The 19,076-nt window shown below is 35.1% G+C and overlaps 1 protein-coding gene across 2 annotated transcripts in view; it reads right to left on the reverse strand.

The window, feature by feature from the left end:
* Positions 1 to 19,076, reverse strand: part of SLC30A9 (solute carrier family 30 member 9) — an 86,689-nt gene that overhangs the window by 12,607 nt on the left and 55,006 nt on the right. For both annotated transcript variants that reach the window (XM_082728776.1, XM_082728777.1), the window contains exons 10-16: positions 16,431 to 16,486; positions 13,514 to 13,649; positions 10,493 to 10,532; positions 9,387 to 9,458; positions 8,821 to 8,928; positions 6,071 to 6,236; positions 2,447 to 2,576 (exon numbers count right to left, since the gene is read on the reverse strand). In XM_082728776.1, the coding sequence (XP_082584902.1) occupies positions 2,447 to 2,576; positions 6,071 to 6,236; positions 8,821 to 8,928; positions 9,387 to 9,458; positions 10,493 to 10,532; positions 13,514 to 13,649; positions 16,431 to 16,486 (708 nt within the window). The remainder of the gene's footprint in view (positions 1 to 2,446; positions 2,577 to 6,070; positions 6,237 to 8,820; positions 8,929 to 9,386; positions 9,459 to 10,492; positions 10,533 to 13,513; positions 13,650 to 16,430; positions 16,487 to 19,076) is intronic.

A 19,076-nucleotide genomic window follows, 5' to 3' on the forward strand; every position in this document is an offset into this window, starting at 1 on the left:
TTCTTCAATAAACAGTGCAAGGGCAATTCTTTTTCTATAGGAAAAAAAGATTAAACCTCTATCTCAGATCATTAAACAAAAAAATAATTCTAAGCGAATTCGAAAACTAAGGGTAGAAAACAAACCACAAAACATTTAGAAGAAAAAAGAATATTTTTATGATACTGGAATAAGGAAGTATTTCTCAAGCAAGATAATTAAAAGCCTAAAGAAAAAGACTGTAAATTTTAAAAAACACACTAAACCTTCTGTCCAATAACAAAGTGAAATGGTTAATCACACAGTAAAAGATATTTGCATTTCATGGGGCGTGTGGGTGGCTCAGTGGGTTAAAGCCTCTGCCTTCGGCTCAGGTCATGATCTCAGGGTCCTGGGATCAAGCCCTGCATTGGGCTTTCTGCTCAGCAGGGAGCCTGCTTCCTCCTCTCTCTCTGCCTGCCTCTTTGCCTACTTGTGATTTCTCACTCTGTCAAATAAATAAATAAAATCTTAAAAAAAAAAAAGATATTTGCATTTTACAACCGAGGAAGGATCAGTGTCCAGCATATTAAAAATAAAATGTTTATTAATTTTTCAGAATAAGAAATTAACTAAAAAAACAAGCAGTATAGGAAATCCCAATGGTCAATAAATTTAAATGTTTAATAACCTCACTGTTACTACTGGGGGGGGGGACAGAAATTATAATTACATATAAATCATCAGTTTCATATCTATCATAATGACAAAAATTTAAAACTGTCAATATAATACCATCTAGTAAGAATGTGAAGCAACAGAAACTTTGATGTACTGATGGTGGAAATTAAATTGACACAATTTGGAGCACAATCTGCCACCTAGGGAAGATGAAAGTAAGTTTGTTTTGTTCTGTTTTTAAGTAAGCACACCCAGCATGGAGCCCAACATGAGATGAAGACCGGAGCCAAAATCAAGAGCTGACATTTAACCACATGAGCCGCCCAGATGCGCCAAGTCTAGCCCAACTATTTCAAATCCAGCTGTACAGTATCCTAAAGAAATTCTTACACGTCTGAACAGAAAACATAAGAGAATGCCACTGTGGAAATAAATATGCATCAAATGAAGACTGGATAAATAAACTGCACTATATTCACAGAATATCACATAGCAATTAAAATAAATGAACTAAAAAAAAAATGAACTAGACTTGTGTGTGTGTGTGTGTATGTGTGTGCGTGTGTGGATACATATATAATAATATGAAGGAATTTCAAAACCATGCTGAGTTGTGTTTTTTTTGTTTTTTTTTTTTTAAGATTTAGCTATTTGACACAGAGAGATACAATGAGCGAGGGAACACAAGCCGGGGGAGTGGGAGGGAGAAGGAGGCTTCCTGACCAGCAGGGAGCCAGACGCAGGGCTCAATCCCAGGACCCTGGGGATCGTGACCTGAGCCAAAGGCAAAGGCTTAAAGACTGAGCCACCCAGGCGCCCCTCAAAACCATGCTGTTAAGCAAACTATAGAGGAAATCAGAATCAGATGGTATGATATCATTTATATCAATTTTGAAATATTCAAAATGTTACTATATACTTAGAGTGCTAAGAAAAATCTGTTGAAAAGTATAAAAACTGAATGGAAATGACTACTAAATTCAAGACAATTTTTAGTTCTAGGGATGGAGGAAGAAGAATAGGTCTAGAAGGAGAAAACAAGGTCTTCACCTGTTTTTATAACAATTCATTTCTTTTTTGAAGATCCTAAGCAAACACAGTAGAATAAAATGTTAAGATTTGATAAAGGCAAGTGGTAATATAAAATGAACTTTCACTGTTCATTATATTATCCTCTCAATTCTCTTTTAAATTTAATTCTTAATATAAAAGCAAGGGATGTAGAATCACAGAGCTCTACATTCACATCTGACTCCATATTACAGCTCTGCAATTTTAGACAAGTTACTTAATCCTTCTGTGTCTTAATTTGCCTACATATAAAACTGAGTATTATTTCTTTACCTCACAGAGTTGTTGAGAGTATACTAGAAAACACATGTAAAACGCCTAGCCCATGACAAGCACTTGAATAGTACTTTGCTCCGCTGCTGTCTCCTCAGACCCACTCTAGAGCAAATAAAATGGCTGTCAGATTTTGGAACCCTAAGAAGTTGAAAGCGGAAGTAACTTTAAGACCTGTAAAAGTTTTATTTTATTTACTTAAAAAGTAATTTTTCTGGGGCGCCTGGGTGGCTCAGTGGATTAAGCCACTGCCTTCAGCTCAGGTCATGATCTCAGGATCCTGGGATCAAGCCCTGCATCAGGCTCTCTGCTCAGCGGGGAGCCTGCTTCCCCCTCTCTCTCCACCTGCCTCTCTGCCTGCTTGTCATCTCTCTCTCTGTCAAATAAATAAATAAAATCTTTTTTTTTTAAAAAAAGTAATTTTTCTAACTTTGACAAGAAAACAATAAATACATAAACTTACCTGTAGCATTTGGTCAAAATCTTGCTTTTCCAAATACGATCTTGTAACAACTCGTCCATCAAAATCTACTTCTGCCTTAAATCTTACTTTCCCTAATCCCAGATCTGTGGCTTTAACGTCATGAATTGCCCTGCAATGAATAACAATGCATACAAATTCATATATGCACACATATACATTTTAATGGCACAAAGTACAGAATTCTTATTTTTTTCCATCAGTGATGGACCAAGATGGCTTTCAGAGTATTCACCATTAAGTGCCATCTATAAATTCCCAAATGTCCATTTAGCTATTTGTGTGTAATGCCATACAAAGACACAAACTTAAAAAATATTATTCTATGGCCTGTATTTACATGAATTGCATAGTTTGTGGATTAAAAAAATGAACTCTAAATTGCTTTTCTACAATGTTGTAATTTTGTCTCATAATTCCTTTTCTTCAAAGCTTCTTTAGAAGTCTTCATACAATAGTGAAGCACTCTATTAGAATGAGTGCATTAAATGGCAGGCATTTAATGAATGGAATTCAGGGAAGTAGATAAATTTACCTTACAGATTATAAAATAGTCCTAGAGGGGCCTAAGTGACTTGCCTAAGGTAATTTAGCTAGTTAACAGCAGAGGAAGGACTCACCTCCAGATCTTCAGACACCCAAACTCAATGCTCCATTATACTATGCCTCCCAGAAATGTCCTAGTGTTGTAACTACTTTTCATCCCTTCTTCCCTAGCCCTCAGTAATGAATCTTCCTTAGAAAACTGTTGAGAAATTCTTTTCTTTCTATGATAACCACTATTAACATCTTTTCTTTATGGTATATATAAAATAACAAAATACTCTGAATCCTGGGGATATAGAAAGCTATAGGAAAACATGCCTAAATGAGCTTCAAATACTCAAAACATTTGACCCTAATTTCTGAGTGATCCTGAGCAAATCAGTAAATAGTGAGTCTAAAATTCTTTAGACAGAAATAAAAAAGCATCTTTATCAATGATTAAAGTATGAATGATTTAATACTTACAAAGTTATATATACCCAATGAAACAAAACTTGTCCAGATAGGCAAGAAGCTATATAATTTTTTCATTTTTAAAAAGCTTATTTACCTCAATCCTAACAAAATATTACGAATTTCATTATTGGACAGTATAAAATAATGTTCAGAGGGAAATTCATAACTGTAAAAGCCTATTTTTTTTTAAGATTTTATTTATTTATTTGACAGAGAGCGATCACAAGTAGGCAGAGAGGCAGGCAGAGAGAGAGCTGGAAGCAGGCTCCCTGCTGAGCAGAGAGCCTGATGCAGGGCTCGATCCCAGGACCCTCAGACTATGACCTGAGCTGAAGGCAGAGGCTTAACCCACTGAACCACCCAGGTACCCCTAAAAGCCTATATTTAAAAGATAGACCTCAAATGACAAACTTAAAACTATCATCTTAAGACACTGGAAAACAGAGCAAACAAAACTAAAGCAAGCAGAAGAAAGGAAATAATGTAGATTAGAGCAGAAATTAATGAAATGGAGAAAACAACAGAAAATAAAATTAAAAGCTGGTTCTCTGGAAAGGTCAACAAAATTGACAAGCCTTTAGCTAGACTGGCTAAGAAAAAAAGGAAGACCCGAATTACTATTAGAGTCAAAAATGAAAGAGAAGGGGTGCCTGTGTGGCTCAGTGGGTTAAGCCTTTGCCTTCGGCTCAGGTTATGATCTCGGGGACCTGGGATCGAGCCCCGTGTCGGGCTCTCTGCTCAGTGGGGAGCCTGCTTCCCCATTCTCTCTCTGCCTGCCTCTCTGCCTACTTGTGATCTCTGTCAAATAAATAAATAAATAAAATCTTTAAAATAAAAAAAATGAAAGAGGAGACATTACTACCAACCCTAAGAAATAAAAAGCTTACAAAGGAAAATTATGAATGGTTGTATGCCAAAAATCAGACAATTTAGAACTCATGCACAAATTCCTAGAAAGACACTAACTACTGAAACTGACTTGAGAAGAAAACAGACAATCTGATCGGACCTGTAACAAGTAAACAGGTAGAATAAGTAATCAAAAAACTACCCACATAGAACAGCCCATGCCCAGATGGCATCACTGGTGACTAGTACCAAACTTTAAAAGAAATAATACCAACTCTGCATAAACTTTTCTAAAAAAAAAAAAAATATTAGAGGAGAGAACACTTCCCAACTCATTCTCTAGGGGTGCCTGGGTGGCTCAGTGGGTTAAGCCTCTGCCTCCGGCTCAGGTCATGATCCCAGGGTCCTGGGATTGAGCCCCACATCGGGCTCTCTGCTTAGCGGGGAACCTGCTTCCTCCTCTCTCTCTCTTTCTGCCTGCCTCTCTGCCTACTTGGGATCTGTCAAATAAATAAATAAAATCTTAAAAAAACAAACAAAAAGCCAACTCATTCTCTAATGTCAGTATTACCTTGATACCAAAATCAAAGATATTATAAGGAAAAGGATATTAACATGGATTAATCAAGTACTAAGCCTAATACTAATTCTAAGAATACTCAACTTCTAGTCTAATCTAGCATGGTAACTACTTTTCCAGATTAAAAATATAGGGCTTAGAATATAAATCTAGTATTATTTTACTCATTTGTTTTACTGATTTGGATATACAGGTCATTCTTCAAAGACTTAAAGATTCTGGTTTTAAGGGGTGCCTGGGTGGCTCAAGTCTGTTAGGTGTTCAAGTCATGATCTCATGGTTGTGGGATCAAGCCCCGTATCTGGGCTCTATGCTCGGAGGGGAGTCTGCCTGAGATTCTTTCCCTCTGCCCCTCCCCAATTTGTGTTTTCTCTCTCTCAGATAAACAATCTTAAAAAAAAAAAAAATCTGGTTATAACACAGAAGAAAAATACATTCTTTTAAAGTTTAACACATATGTAGCTAGTAGAAAATTGGGATTTTAAAGGCTTATTCCCTCCATGTCACTCTGAAACTTGAATTTCCTATAAAGTACTAATTAGAACTCTGATTCTGTTATCTCCTAGGTCTTCAGTTCTTCATTCCCACCCCCCCAAGGTGGGGCTGGAACTTACAACTCTGAGATCGAGAGCTGCATGCTCTACTGACTAAGCCAGCCAGATCCTCCTTCAGTTTTTCATTTTTACATCATTTAAAAGACAAAGATTGTAAAGAAAAACTTGTAAAATGAGCTAAAACAAAACGTCTATTTTCAAAAGGAGTATAACTTATATTCAATTTGATAATCACTTCCCCGTTGAGTAAAAATCTTCCTAAATTTAATATAGCAATTTGTAATTATAATACAAATACGAGGCAAGAGTAAATACAAAGGTTCCACGACAGTGGTTCTACATTAAGGAGACAATCGCTTGTAAACTTCTGTTCCCACTACATTATCTAACTGTTCCTTATTTTAAAAGTTAAAGATACACAGAATTTAAAAGAAAACAGGGAGCTTCCTAAATGTTTTCACTTATTTTCTTTTAAGGTTACAAGTCTGAAAAGTCATAGATTAAAAAGTTCTATCTAAAAGCTAGGGAGACACAAACCCTTCTGGAAGTTTTTAAAAGCCAAGCATTTCTATTTCTTAGTATGTTTTGGAAACCTTAGCAGCATCACTGGAATAAGCTGACCTTACTGATGGGTCGTTCTCCAGGAGTTCAGTAAGCCGCTGTACTTGTTCTGGCTGGATGGATCGCCCTAAGAGCGCTTCCGTGTTGGTGTAGATGAGGAATGCTGAGACCATGCCTAATAACGTGCCCACACCCAAAGAACCTAGGCTGTCATACAGAGGATTACCTAAATAAAGGACAGGAGAGGTCAGTAAATTCACATTTTCTATTGTTTCAATAAGCTTTAGTCAGTAAAGAACCAGAATTAGTAAAACAAAGGACCTGCGATACATTCCTAAATCCTTTAATGACTTTCTCCTAATAAGTTTACTATACTACAAAATGGGGATGCTACATATGCTTCACAATACACAGGCGTATTATGTGGTTTAATTATTCAAGATCTAATTCTTGCATATGGTCATTACATGAGTGAGGGTTCAGAGCATTTTTGAGACATCATATACATACTACTAATATAACAAAATCCATTTCTTTTTAATGTATCAGTAGCACTTTTCCTGTCCCACGCTGGCAACACTGTGAGATCAACAGCTGAAAAGGGACCACTTTTTGTCTCTTATTCTTCTCAAGAGTCTGTGAGAGAATGAAGCCATACAAAAAATGATCTGGATCTCTCTTTTCATTTAACCAAGGATGATACATAGCTAGTAGCATTCCAGATACAAAGGGGAGAAGTTAATTTATTGCATGCTACAGATAACTTAGAGCAGTAGTCCTCAAAGTACAGCTATTTACCAGCAGCTGCAACAGCATCGCTTGAGAACTTGCTAAAAATGAAGTTCTTAGGCCTCACCTAAGACTTTCTGAGTCAGAAAGTCCAGAGTTGGGACCAACATTCTTGGTCTTCCCAAGCCCTCCAGGTGATTCTAAACTTTGCCTTACGTTGTTAGGTCTTAATTCTCTCCCAGAACCAGTGAGAAGAGTTGATTTATTATCTATGAATGTGTGGGTTTGTATTTACAAAACAGACATCCATAAATATATTTTAAATTTTTATAATAAATTTTACATACAAGGCTTTTATAATTAAGTCTTTTTATCCCAAAGATCAAATGTCAGTACTAAATTTAACTCTCTTAATGCCTGATAGAATATACATTTTACTAAAAAAAGAAGTCAATTTACATACTAGTTTTAGTAACACTTAGACTATAACACTGAAAAAGTAAAAAAACTAATCTGTGCTAAGGTATTAAAAATGATCCAGTTGACTACAGGGTGTTATGCTGAGTGAAATAAGTCAATCAGAGAAAGAAAATTATCATATGATCTCCCAGATTTGAGGAATTTGAGAGGCAACATTGGGGTTTGGCGGGTAGGGAGGGAAAAAATGAAACAAGATGGGAACGGGAGGGAGACAAACCACAAGAGACTCTTAATCTCACCAAACAAACGAGGGTTGCCGAAGAGAGGAAGGGAGAGGAGGCTGGTTGGGCGATGGACATTGGGGAGGGTATGTGCTATGGTGAATGCTGTGAAGTGTGTAAACCTGGCGATTCACAGATCTGCACTCCTGGGGCTAAAAATACATTATATGTTAATAAAAAATTAAAAATTTTAAAAAAAGAAGAAAAAAATGATCCATTTGTAAAATATAATCCACTAGGAGGCTTGTAATTACAGAGTTCAAAATCAAATACTATTCTTTAAAAATCCAAATTTCCCTAATTATTATTTAAAAATATACATGTATAAATAATCCTATAGAAAACAGAAATATTAGTGGGAAAGTATTTATTTCTTGGCATGTTATTTAATTTAAATGAATTAATTTAACTAATTAAAACAATGTAAAACTCTCAAAACAAAAGTTTGATTTGACTACTTTTATTATTATCCAAAGGAAAATAATCTATTAATAGATGACTTATCATCAAGTGACACTTTCCTTAAGCCTAAGATTTTGCTAGGTGATAATCTGTCTAAGAAATGTCTAAAATGGTAAGGTCAACCAGAAAAACACTCAGAACTTTTAGAAATATTCTGGATCACAGTGAATATCAGAGAACGCTGGTTTAGTCTTGAGATGTACATTTGAAATGAGTAAGACTCATTCATATTTCAGATATTTTAAGAAACATGCAGAACTGTGGAAGCTCATCACCTACAATTACTTCAAACGTGCAAAGACAAACGGATAAGCATGGAAGAAGTTCCATTCCAAGAGAGTTCCATCCTCAGAAATGGAATCTTTTCATACTACATGGTTCTTTTGTTTTAGAAAATAAAAATGATTTCTCTGTCTTCTCACTGGCTTGTACTGAATTGTTCTGCAAATTAACTAGCTACCAAAATGAGGATAAAATCAACTAGAGAGTCTGGGAAACAGGAAAGCAACAGCAGTTATTATTGGCACTAACAGTGGAAGACAAGTGAAGAGCTACAATATATATTTATTTACAATTTTAGGGTTTATAAAGTTCTCTCCCATATATTAATAAACCTTCAAGGTCACTAGGCCAAATATTATCAATACTTATTAGGCTCAGAGTAGCTGCATAATTTATTAAGGCAAAGGTTTAGCACATTAGAGAAATGCTCTAACAACAGCCTTCTTTATTTCTGAGAGAGAACTCTGAAGGCTTTTATCATCTTATCTGTCTTATACAAATACAGGATCAGCATGGAATTAGCGTTTAACCATCTTTTGGTTTAAAGTTATTCAATGATATAAAAGAAAATACACACATATTAGAGAATTATTTAAGTAGTACAAATAAATCACCTGTAACTTAAGAAATATTTACCTGTTATAGAAGTAAGGCCCATACACGTAGCTGCTATGGTCACTCCCAAGACCGCTGCAGTATCCTCCAGTAATATAACATTTGTACTAGGATCACGACTTTCCATTACTTAATCATTGGGGTAGAGACAAGAAAAGAAACTTTCTGAAATCCCAATCTGATACCATCATGTAACATTTTAATAAGTATCTATCTCAAATTAAGATAAAAATTAAGATTAAAAAATGTATGAGATCTTGATTTTAAAAACCCTGTTCAATGTAAACATAATTTATTGGTTTAAATGCTGACAGTAACTGAAATTTAAAGTCAAATTACTTTCTCTGGTTATAAAAAGATGTATAGAAAAACTGTAGGTCACTTCAGTTAAAATCCAAATATAAAGTATTCATGTTCCTATCACATTACATTTCTCTTTTTAAAAGAGATGATATATAATGTAAGAGCCACACAGAGAAGACATCAAGATATATTTTGTACACCCCTATAAGGAAAAAGCAATAGTACTGGGCAATTTTAGAAAATAAAGGAGATGAAGTAAAGCACCTGGCTTCTAACATACATACCATATTTATAAAATGACATTCCTTTGGCCCGAGCACTCCTACGAAGTTCATTTACAGCAACAAGAAGTGTTGCTGAAAGAAAAGCATTCATATCAGCAAGAAAAAAACTGCATGCCTCCAAATTTTAAAGACGACATCTCAAAATAAATCGGTACAACACTTTAAATGCCAGGGTTGTCAATAAAGGAAAGTTCTATATTAACTAATCATTATTAAGATTCCAATTATCGTCAAAACGAAAGGAATCCCATATTTCTAAACCGTAATAATTTAAATATCATTACCACCACCTTAATGACCTTAATTTATTGGACAGCACTAGTTGCAGGCACCACACTAAACACACTTTTGATCCTTCTGACCTTTTGAGACAGTGGTGTTATCACCATTTTACAGACTGTCAAAGATTAAGGGAACACAGGATTGGAAATGACAACGTATGGTAAGTAAGCACACTATGAACACAGCAATGAATCAGGCAGTTTCCTACATGATGTAGTACTTCTCTGTCATAAAACTTGCTACAGCTGAAACCTGCAGAAACCTGGAAATATTTTATTGCAAAGAGTCAGCTTTCTATGATTAACATTACTAAAACCTTCCCAAGGTTTTATTTTTTAAAAAATTTTATTTATTTGTGAGAGAGTGAGAGTGAGCGAGAAAGAAAAGTAGAATACAAGCCAGGGGACAGGCAGAGGGAGAGAGAGAAGCAGACTTCCCACGGAGCAGGGAGCCCAGTGCAGGGCTCAATCCCAGGACCCTGAGATCACAACCTGAGCTGGAAGCAACTGCTTAACTGACTGAGCTACCCTGGTGCCCCATTAAAAGATGATTTTTAAAAATTCAATATATAGGTATGTTTTTAGGCTCCATTCCAAATGTTCTGAGGGTTATGATTAAGATACTCAAGAGCAAAATAACAGCTTTTCCCTTGCCCACATCCATTAGAGGAATAACATAGTACATTATACAAAGAACTTACTCCCTCGAAGTAGATTCCTATTTCCATAGTTTTTCTTTAATCAGTGGAATTTAGCAATTTATAAAAATGGACTGCTGAATATATATTACTAAATTAAGAATAAAGAGATAGTAACAGTACATACCTCCTTCAGATGCTAATGATCCCGCTAAAATACAATATGCCTAGAAAATAAGTATTAAAATAAGGTGTAAGTTAATATTTCATTAGAGAATCACAATGATTCATGCATACAGTTTATAATGTTTAAAATGCAACATAAATTTAAATCCTAGCCAGATAAGAATCGTGATGGGAGACAGCTCAAATGAAGGCAAGGAAATAGATGGTATATCTTCATAAAAGGAAAAAAATAAAAGTTAAAAATCTGATGGTCATCTCATTTTTTAAGGCTTAGAAGAGTAATCTGTCCACTCTACAGAATGTTATACCATGACCTAAGTTAAAATCATAACATAAGAGATGAAAAAATTAGTATAAAAATTTTTCTGAAGTTCAAAATGAACACAAACATTTGAAATCTGGGGTATGGATACCAGGATATAGTAAGATCCATCCCCACAAACCATAAGAGACCCTTAATCTCAGGAAACAAACCTCGGATTGCTGGGGGAATAGGGGAGGTGGGATAGGGTGGCTGGGTTATGGACATCGGAGAGGGGATGTGCTATGGGGAGTGCTGTGAAATGTGTAAGGCTGATGATTCATAGACCTGTACCCCTGAAGCAAATAATACATTATATGTCAATAAAATATAAATAAATAAATAATCCTTCCCTCTCTGAAACTCAAAAAGAAAGATCCATACACATAACTATGTAACTTCTGTTCTGGAGTTTGTCTGGATGCCCAATACCAAACCAGATTCAGAAAGATAAGCAGTTATAAATAGTGATCAATTTGGGATTACATCATCTTCCTCGCAGTAACAGGACACACTTGAATTAAATAAAGAATCGCAAAAAAGCTTTAAACCAAGAGACAACCTAGCAACTTGAATTTTTTAAAGTTTCAATGAAATTCAAACGAAACATATGTAGAATTTTCAGCATTATCTTTTTGGAACCCTGGGTTTCCCTGAAATAGAAGTTTGGGAAATTCTGAGCCTCATCTAATACTCTTATAATTCTGTTAAGGAAACTGAGATGTCCTAGGGCTATGTGATTCACTTGAGTACATAGAAATGATACCAGGGTAAGAACTAGAATATGGGTTTTCCAGTCTCAATTCTAGGCTCTCTCTACTGAATGTTACTGCCAACCTATAATAGAATTTGAACAGCTTAACTGCCCAATAATTTTTTTAATCCTTCTATCTCCTTCCTGAAAGGATTTAAGACACATTTATCACCCAATAAAGGGAAACAGCATATCCCAGCAAAAGATTCCAATACTTAATAAACATAAACTGGTCTATGGTACATTGAATTTATTAACTAAAAGTCATAGTCTTATGTAACCTCATTTAGCTGCAAAAAGACTGAAGAGCCTCTAAGAGTTTTTTTTCTTAATAGGCTCCACACCTACCATGGAGCCCAGCGCAAAGCTTGAACTCAGGACCCTGAGATCAAGACCTGAGCTGAGATCAAGAGTCAGATGCTTATGTGGCTGAGCTACCCAGGCACCCTGAGCATCTAGTAGGTTTAAAACTTATATGCAATTGAAATTTAACTAATTTTCATTAACCACTTAGTCTCTGTGAAGTAAAACAGATGAATACTATTAGAATGAGGTATCTATAAAGCAGCTGAGCATTTTCAGAATGGAGGAAAAGATGTTCAATGAGATTCATTCCAATTGAGAACAAATGAGGGTGTAAGTACTCCCACATTCCAAAATGAGGTGCTACACCATCTCTTCAGGCTTTGCGTAGAGAATGCCCAGCCCGATTTTACAACTCCTAGCTCCATACCACTTACCCATGAGGAAGAGCTAAGGTTAAGGCTAAAAGTGAAGAATTCTTTGAAGAAAGCTATTAAGCCATTAAGATTGTTCAGAAAGCTGGATGTGTGTCCCTAGTGTTTAGAAGAGAATACAGTGAACTATGCCTAATGCACATATAAAAATAAATTTATTGACAAGTCTACTGATACAGATTGTGTCAACAGAGTAGATGATTACATCTGAAAAACAAACAAACAAACTGCACTCTCCCTGAGAGGGTAATAAAGATGCCTGTTTTACCACACAGGGCCCAAGGAGAACTCTGAGTAAGAGTCTCTTAAAAAGAGATCAACTGCCCAAAGAGCCTTCTGGAAAATGCAAGGCAACCTCAGCAGAAAGAGTCTGGAACTACATCGTAAGATGCAGAAGCTAAGAGGGGGTGTCACATGACCAATCTGTGCTTGTCAAAGGAGCTAGAGTCAGAATGGCCACACGGTAATTATCAGGAAGGCTCCAATGAGAGAAAAAAGCAGCTTTAAGCATCCACAAAGGCCAGAGGAAACCAATGCAAAATGATGATGGTGCCGGTAAAGTAGTACTTTTCTGTCTTCTGTCCCTACCTTTGATGCTGCCAGAGGCAAGCTCAGGGGTAAGAGAGAAGGGCAGAAGCCCTAGCTAGGAAAATCTAGGTGACCATGCTCCCATCCTCCCATTTCCCCAGTACAAGCTTCCTACCTACATGAGTGGAAAAAACATCTTTAAATACAACAATTCCAACTTATGACTATCTTGTGGCACTGGATGTTTTAAATCCTGACAGATGATTCTTGGGACTAAAAATGAACAGAGATCTTCTTGTTCTTCAATATAACAAGAAATTAATGGAACTGCCCAAGATTTTAAGCCAGGAGTCAGTATTTAATGATTGTACATAAAGAGTTACTCTTTTTTTTTTTTTTTTAAGATTTTATTTTTACATAATCTCTATACCCAACGTGGAGCTTGAACCCACAACCCTGAGATCAACAATCGCACACTCCACCAACTAAGCCAGTCAGGTGCCCCTGTACCTGTAGAGATACTCTTGTTCAACATCATTGAACCGTATGAATTTAGAGGTCATGTGTACTCATGTTCTAAAAAACACAACTACAGACACATAACCCTTAATTAGAGTCAAAAAGGCATATGTTAGTCCCTTTCTATAACATCAATATGACAAAGGCATTCTCCCATACTTATATTACTTGAAAAAAGATTACCCATAGAAGGGATTCCATTGGTTGAGGATTAAGCAATCCCATGATTCCGTGGTACCAAGATAATCCTGCACCCATCATGAAAATACCAACACCACTAATTAGCGAAGCAATATAGCGCATATTTGAAAATCCATACCTGAAAAATAGAAAAAAATTGTATTCTTTACAAGAAATACAAATCATTTTACAATATATGTTAAATAAGTCAATGAAAAAGAAAATAAAAAATTTCTTATAAAGATGTTTATGGTTTTATATTAAAATAAGTGTATCAGTTATATTATTTAATATTAAAATGTAAGTGTATCAAAGTTAAAATGTAACTTCAATCAGAAAATAACATATAAAGGCAAAAAAACCTGCAAGATCTTTGAAAATATAGAAAAACAGAGTGAATATGACTGAATTCAGGTATTTGCTAATCCCTTTTCCAATAGTATGTTTTGATTAAATACAGTCAATTTACTATTATGCACAAATACTGATAAAATTAATCTTTTTAAAAATGCATTGAGGTGCTTAATGGAGAGGATGACATTTAAATTACCCTGTAATACAGTTTCTAACTGAACATTTGGTCTTCTTGCCTATAATTAGATGTTGGATACCTGGGGCTGGTTCTGAATAGTTTAACACACTATTAACTTCTAACTATTATTATTAGGACTATGAGCTTCAGTTTTCTGGGTGTTTTTATGGCAAGTTTTTTTTTTTAAAGTCTCATTTATTTTTTAAGAATCTTTGGTCAATATGTGTATTATCTTCTATTATTGTATGTATCAATAAAATACTGAGTTTTAAGAAGCTCAAAAACATGACATACTTTATGAGGAAAGCAATCACTCATTAATAAAAATATTTCCTGGGAAATTTACTCCCAAAGCCAAACTCTGTGGCACCCTTCTGGCAGATGCAAATTTAAACAACAGGTCTTAATTAAAACTGCTTTTTAAAATTATTTTTGCAAATATGTAGTAATCTTGCCATAGGGAATTATCAGTTTATAGATGTGAAAATGTTCTACTGCTTGATTTAGAAAAACTTACTTTCTCTAAATGTTCCCTCAAAGTAAAATAGGATATATATATTTATATTTATTTCAGTTAAAGTAAATTAAGATCTAAATTAAGTCCTATTACTTTCCTTCTCTATGTTTTCAAAAAATTGTAGGTTCTTATTGAAAATTTTAACTATGTAGATCTTTATCATCCCATATTAGTCATCAGCCACAAAATGCTATTTAAATTAAAATTAAACAATAAAAATTGAAATGTAGTTCTTTACACTAGCCACATTTCAAATGCTCAACAGCCACATGTAGCTACTGACTATCATACTGGAGAGATATAAAATACTTCCATCACTACAGAAAATTCTATTGAGCAGCACTAAACAGATTGTTGAAAATACCTTAAAAAGAAATCTTCAAAACCTAAAACTGTAAAATTTTATCCTGTTTTTAAAATTTTGGTGTATAAAACTAATCAGAAAAAAATTCTTTTCCTGACACAGTAAAATACTATAATGATGTTAATACGTAGATAAGAAAACTAGTTGTTCTCTGTAATTGCTTACTGATAGTTTGAAGATATTCAAAATACACGACTGTTTATAAAAAAAAAAAACAGTAGTGTCTTGAGATGCCTGGGTGGCTCAGTTGGTTAAGCGTCTGCCTTTGGCTCAGGTCATGATCCCAGGGTCCGGGGATCGAGCCCCACATCGGGCTCTCTGCTCTGTGGAGAGCCTGCTTCCTCCTCTCTCTCTCTGCCTGCCTCTTTGCCTGCTTGTAATCTCTGTCTGTCAAATAAATAAATAAAATTTTTCCAAAAAAAACCCCAAAAAACAAACAAAAAAAGGCATTTATATAAAATATAGAAATAGACTCCTTTATAGAGATAAAAGTACATTATTTTGACCTAAGGTGGATCAAATTTTATTACTGAAACTTGTTAAATAAATGATACACAAGGAATTCTAAAGTATTATGGGAGCACCTGGGTGGGTCAGTCATTAGGCATCTGCCCTTGGTTCAGGTCATGATCCAGGGTCCTGGGACAGAGCCCCGAATCAGGCTCCCTGCTCAGCGAGAAGTCTGCTTCTCCCTCTCCTATTCCCCCTGCTTGTCTTTAAAATAAATCTTTAAAATCTTAAAAAAAAAAAAAAAAAAAAAGGATTAGGGGTTATGTTAGTAAAAAAAAAAATATATATATATATATATGTATCTCAAATAACTGATGTGACTCAATATAAAAGAATACTCATTTTACAAATAAACAATTTTGAAATGTTAGCAGAATACTAAGTCCCAATAGAATTAAAATACATTAAACATGAATTTCATAAAAGTTTTCATTAAAATTTTATTTTTATTTTTTTAAAGATTTTATTTATTTGACAGACAGCACAAGTAGGCAGAGTGGCAGGCAGAGGGAGAGGGAGAAGCAGGCTCTCCACTGAGCAGCGTGCCCAATGTGGGATTTGATCCCAGGACCCTGGGATCATAACCTGAGCTGAAGGCAGCCGCTTAACAGACTGAGCAACCCAGGCATCTGGTTATCATTAAAATTTTAGATTCAGTGCCTCTTAGTCTAAAAGTAGAATAAAACTCTAAGATTAATATATGTGTTTTGCTTTTAATTATCAAATATGAAGAGGACAAGATCTCTATGCTGTTACAAAGCAAAAATATAATTTAAAAACAAGTTTCAAATTATATCTTGAGTTTATTTTGACATTGTGGTTGAATCCTGTATCTTAGATACTATTGTGAAAGAAATGAACAAATCTTTAATACAAAAATGCAGATATACAAATTGCAGGAGACTTCTAAAATTCAACTGCTTGTATTTCAATGACTTGCTGCCAAAAATAAAATAAAATAAAATAAAATAAAATAAAATAAAGGCAATGTCCTTACGGATGAGTAGGATCTGGTGTTTGAACAGACTTACTGATGCCCACTGCTAGTAAACCCTATGGAGAAGAAGAAAGGATAAATAATTATTAGCAAGATGGAGAGTATAATAGAACTAATCTGGAGTGTGCAATCTGACAAAAGCAAAGAACTACTTCACACGCACATACACAACAGCCCAGCAATTCCGGTTTTCAGTCTTTACCTTAGAGAAATAAAGATTAACCCTGAGGGGTTCAAAACACCTTTGCTTATAAAGAAGAAAAATGTGAAAGCAAACCTAAAAATCCATCAATAAGGAATGGCAAAATAAATTATGGTGGTGCCAAACCACAGTTACTTCTCCAACAGTTTAAAAGAATGAAGTGGAGACACAGCTTTCTGTACTGACATGGTAAAAGCTCCTATACATACCATTAAAGTGGAAGAAAAAAAAAATCAAGTTTAGGAACAGTGTGTAAAGTACAAAAAAACTTACGTCGTTTTTGTAGACAACATATAATGTAAGGTATAGGAAAAGTTCTAAAAGAATACACATTCAACTGTTTATACCTCTGAGGAGAGAAGCAGGATTAGGATAGTAGGTGATAGCTGGTATTTTTATAGGAAAAATAACATATTGCTAAATAAACAAAAGATAGTTAAAATTTTAAATACCATACATTTTATACAGATACACACATTTCTACGAACACTTCAAAGCTATGCACAGGAAGTACACATATCAATATATACAGAGCAGTGATTATTGGGGCATAGAAAGAGGGAATAAAGATGTAGGGTTAATTACAACTAAGATTTTATTTCTTTAAAAAAACAAAAACAAAGTAAATATGGCAAAAATACCAACATGTCTTTGATTCTAGTTACCACCTCTCTCTCCTTCCTTCCATCCTCCCTGGACTCGATCTTTTCTTCCTTTCCTTACTTGGTTTCTCAATTGCATCTTTTGTTAAAAAAAGAGTTATCCACTGGAAACTCCTGATATTAGTATGCTTGTTCCTAGTAAGTCCTTTCTATTCTTTTTTTTTTTTTTTTAAGATTTTTATTTATTTATTTGACAGAAAGATATCACAAGTAGGCAGAGAGGAAGGGAAGCAGGCTCCCCGCTGAGCAGAGAGCCAGATGCAGGCCTCGAGCCTAGGACCCTGGGACCATGACCTAGGCCAAGGCAGAGGCTTTTAACCCACTGAGCCACCCAGGCGCCTACTCCTTTCTATTCTAATTTGATGTGAATTTAGATAAAAAGATTATCTTATTAGAATTATTTATTTAAAACAGAAGGCCTCTGAGTGAATATCCTACATGATATTATTTGCCTAATCTGGGGCTTTTCCATTTTGTCAGCACGGTATCAAGTAATCAGACAGGTAAAGCTTCAAGATAACCAAATTCTTCATAGATGAGGTTTCCCTGTAGGTTACAAAAACCTTGATAGAGAGGCACCTGGGTGGCTTGGTTGTTAAGCTTCTGCCCTTCTGCTCAGGTCATGATCCCAGAGTCCTGGGACTGAGCCCCACATCGGGCTCCTGCTCTGCAGGAAGCCTGCTTTCCCTCTCCCACTCCCCCTGCTTGTGTTCCTGCTCTCATGATCTGTCAAATAAATAAAAATCTTGGGAAAAACAAACAAACACCTTAACAGAAACATTCTCTCTAGTAAAAATAGAGATTACACCATCTTGAAATGGCTAAAACAAATACATGACTGGACTTTTAAGTTTTGATATCGGAAATCCTACCCTAATTACAGAGTATTACAAGTTTTTTTCTACTGGATTCCAAAGAAAAAGAAGGTTAAAACTACCTAAAAGAGGGGCACCTGGGTGGCTCAGTGGATTAAGCCACTGCCTTCAGCTCAGGTCATGATCTCAGGGTCCTGGGATGGAGCCCTGCATCGGGCTCTCTGCTCAGCAGGGAGCCTGCTTCCCCATTTCTCTCTGCCTAACTCTCTGCCTACTTGTGATCTCTCTCTGTCAAATAAATAAATAAAATCTTTAAAAAAAAAAAACCAAACTACCTACAAGATGATGGCTTTTCAGTGAATCAAACCAAGAAATGAGAGCAAATTAACACAGAATTCTTTTAAACTTGTAAATTAAATTGAAATATTCATTAATTCACACTGTGTATATATATATGCATGTGTTTATAATGCTTATAAAATAGCCAATGGGTATTCATTATTTCTAAAGTCCTTAATATTCAGGTTGGCCATGAAATGAAGTGTAGGATAACAAGTTGTTCATTAACTGAAATGTGGACCAAACTTGTTAGTTTTTCCTATAAAAATAAGATGTCACAGAACATCCCTAATCCTGTCCGCCTCACTCCCCACAGGGGTAGGAGTAGCAGGAGATAGATTTCAGACCTTTTTCTGCACAATTACAATGTGTGTGTGTATACATAAATAAATATACACACTAATATATATAGAGATATATACGTATCAGTTATATAAATATAACCTACATCTGTTTGGTTTGCAGCATAATGAGTATTAATATCTACTGGCTAAGAAGCATTATAAATGCTTCCCCCTCCATGATTATCCTTTCCTTTTTTGATTTTTCCTTAAGTATCATACTATCATGCAACTGCTTAAATGTTACCTTGGACTATCTTTCTAGTTGTTTTGACCTCCTTACAGAA

The sequence above is a fragment of the Mustela nivalis genome (assembly GCF_964662115.1).
Source record: "Mustela nivalis genome assembly, chromosome: 4".
NCBI lineage: Eukaryota > Metazoa > Chordata > Mammalia > Carnivora > Mustelidae > Mustela > Mustela nivalis.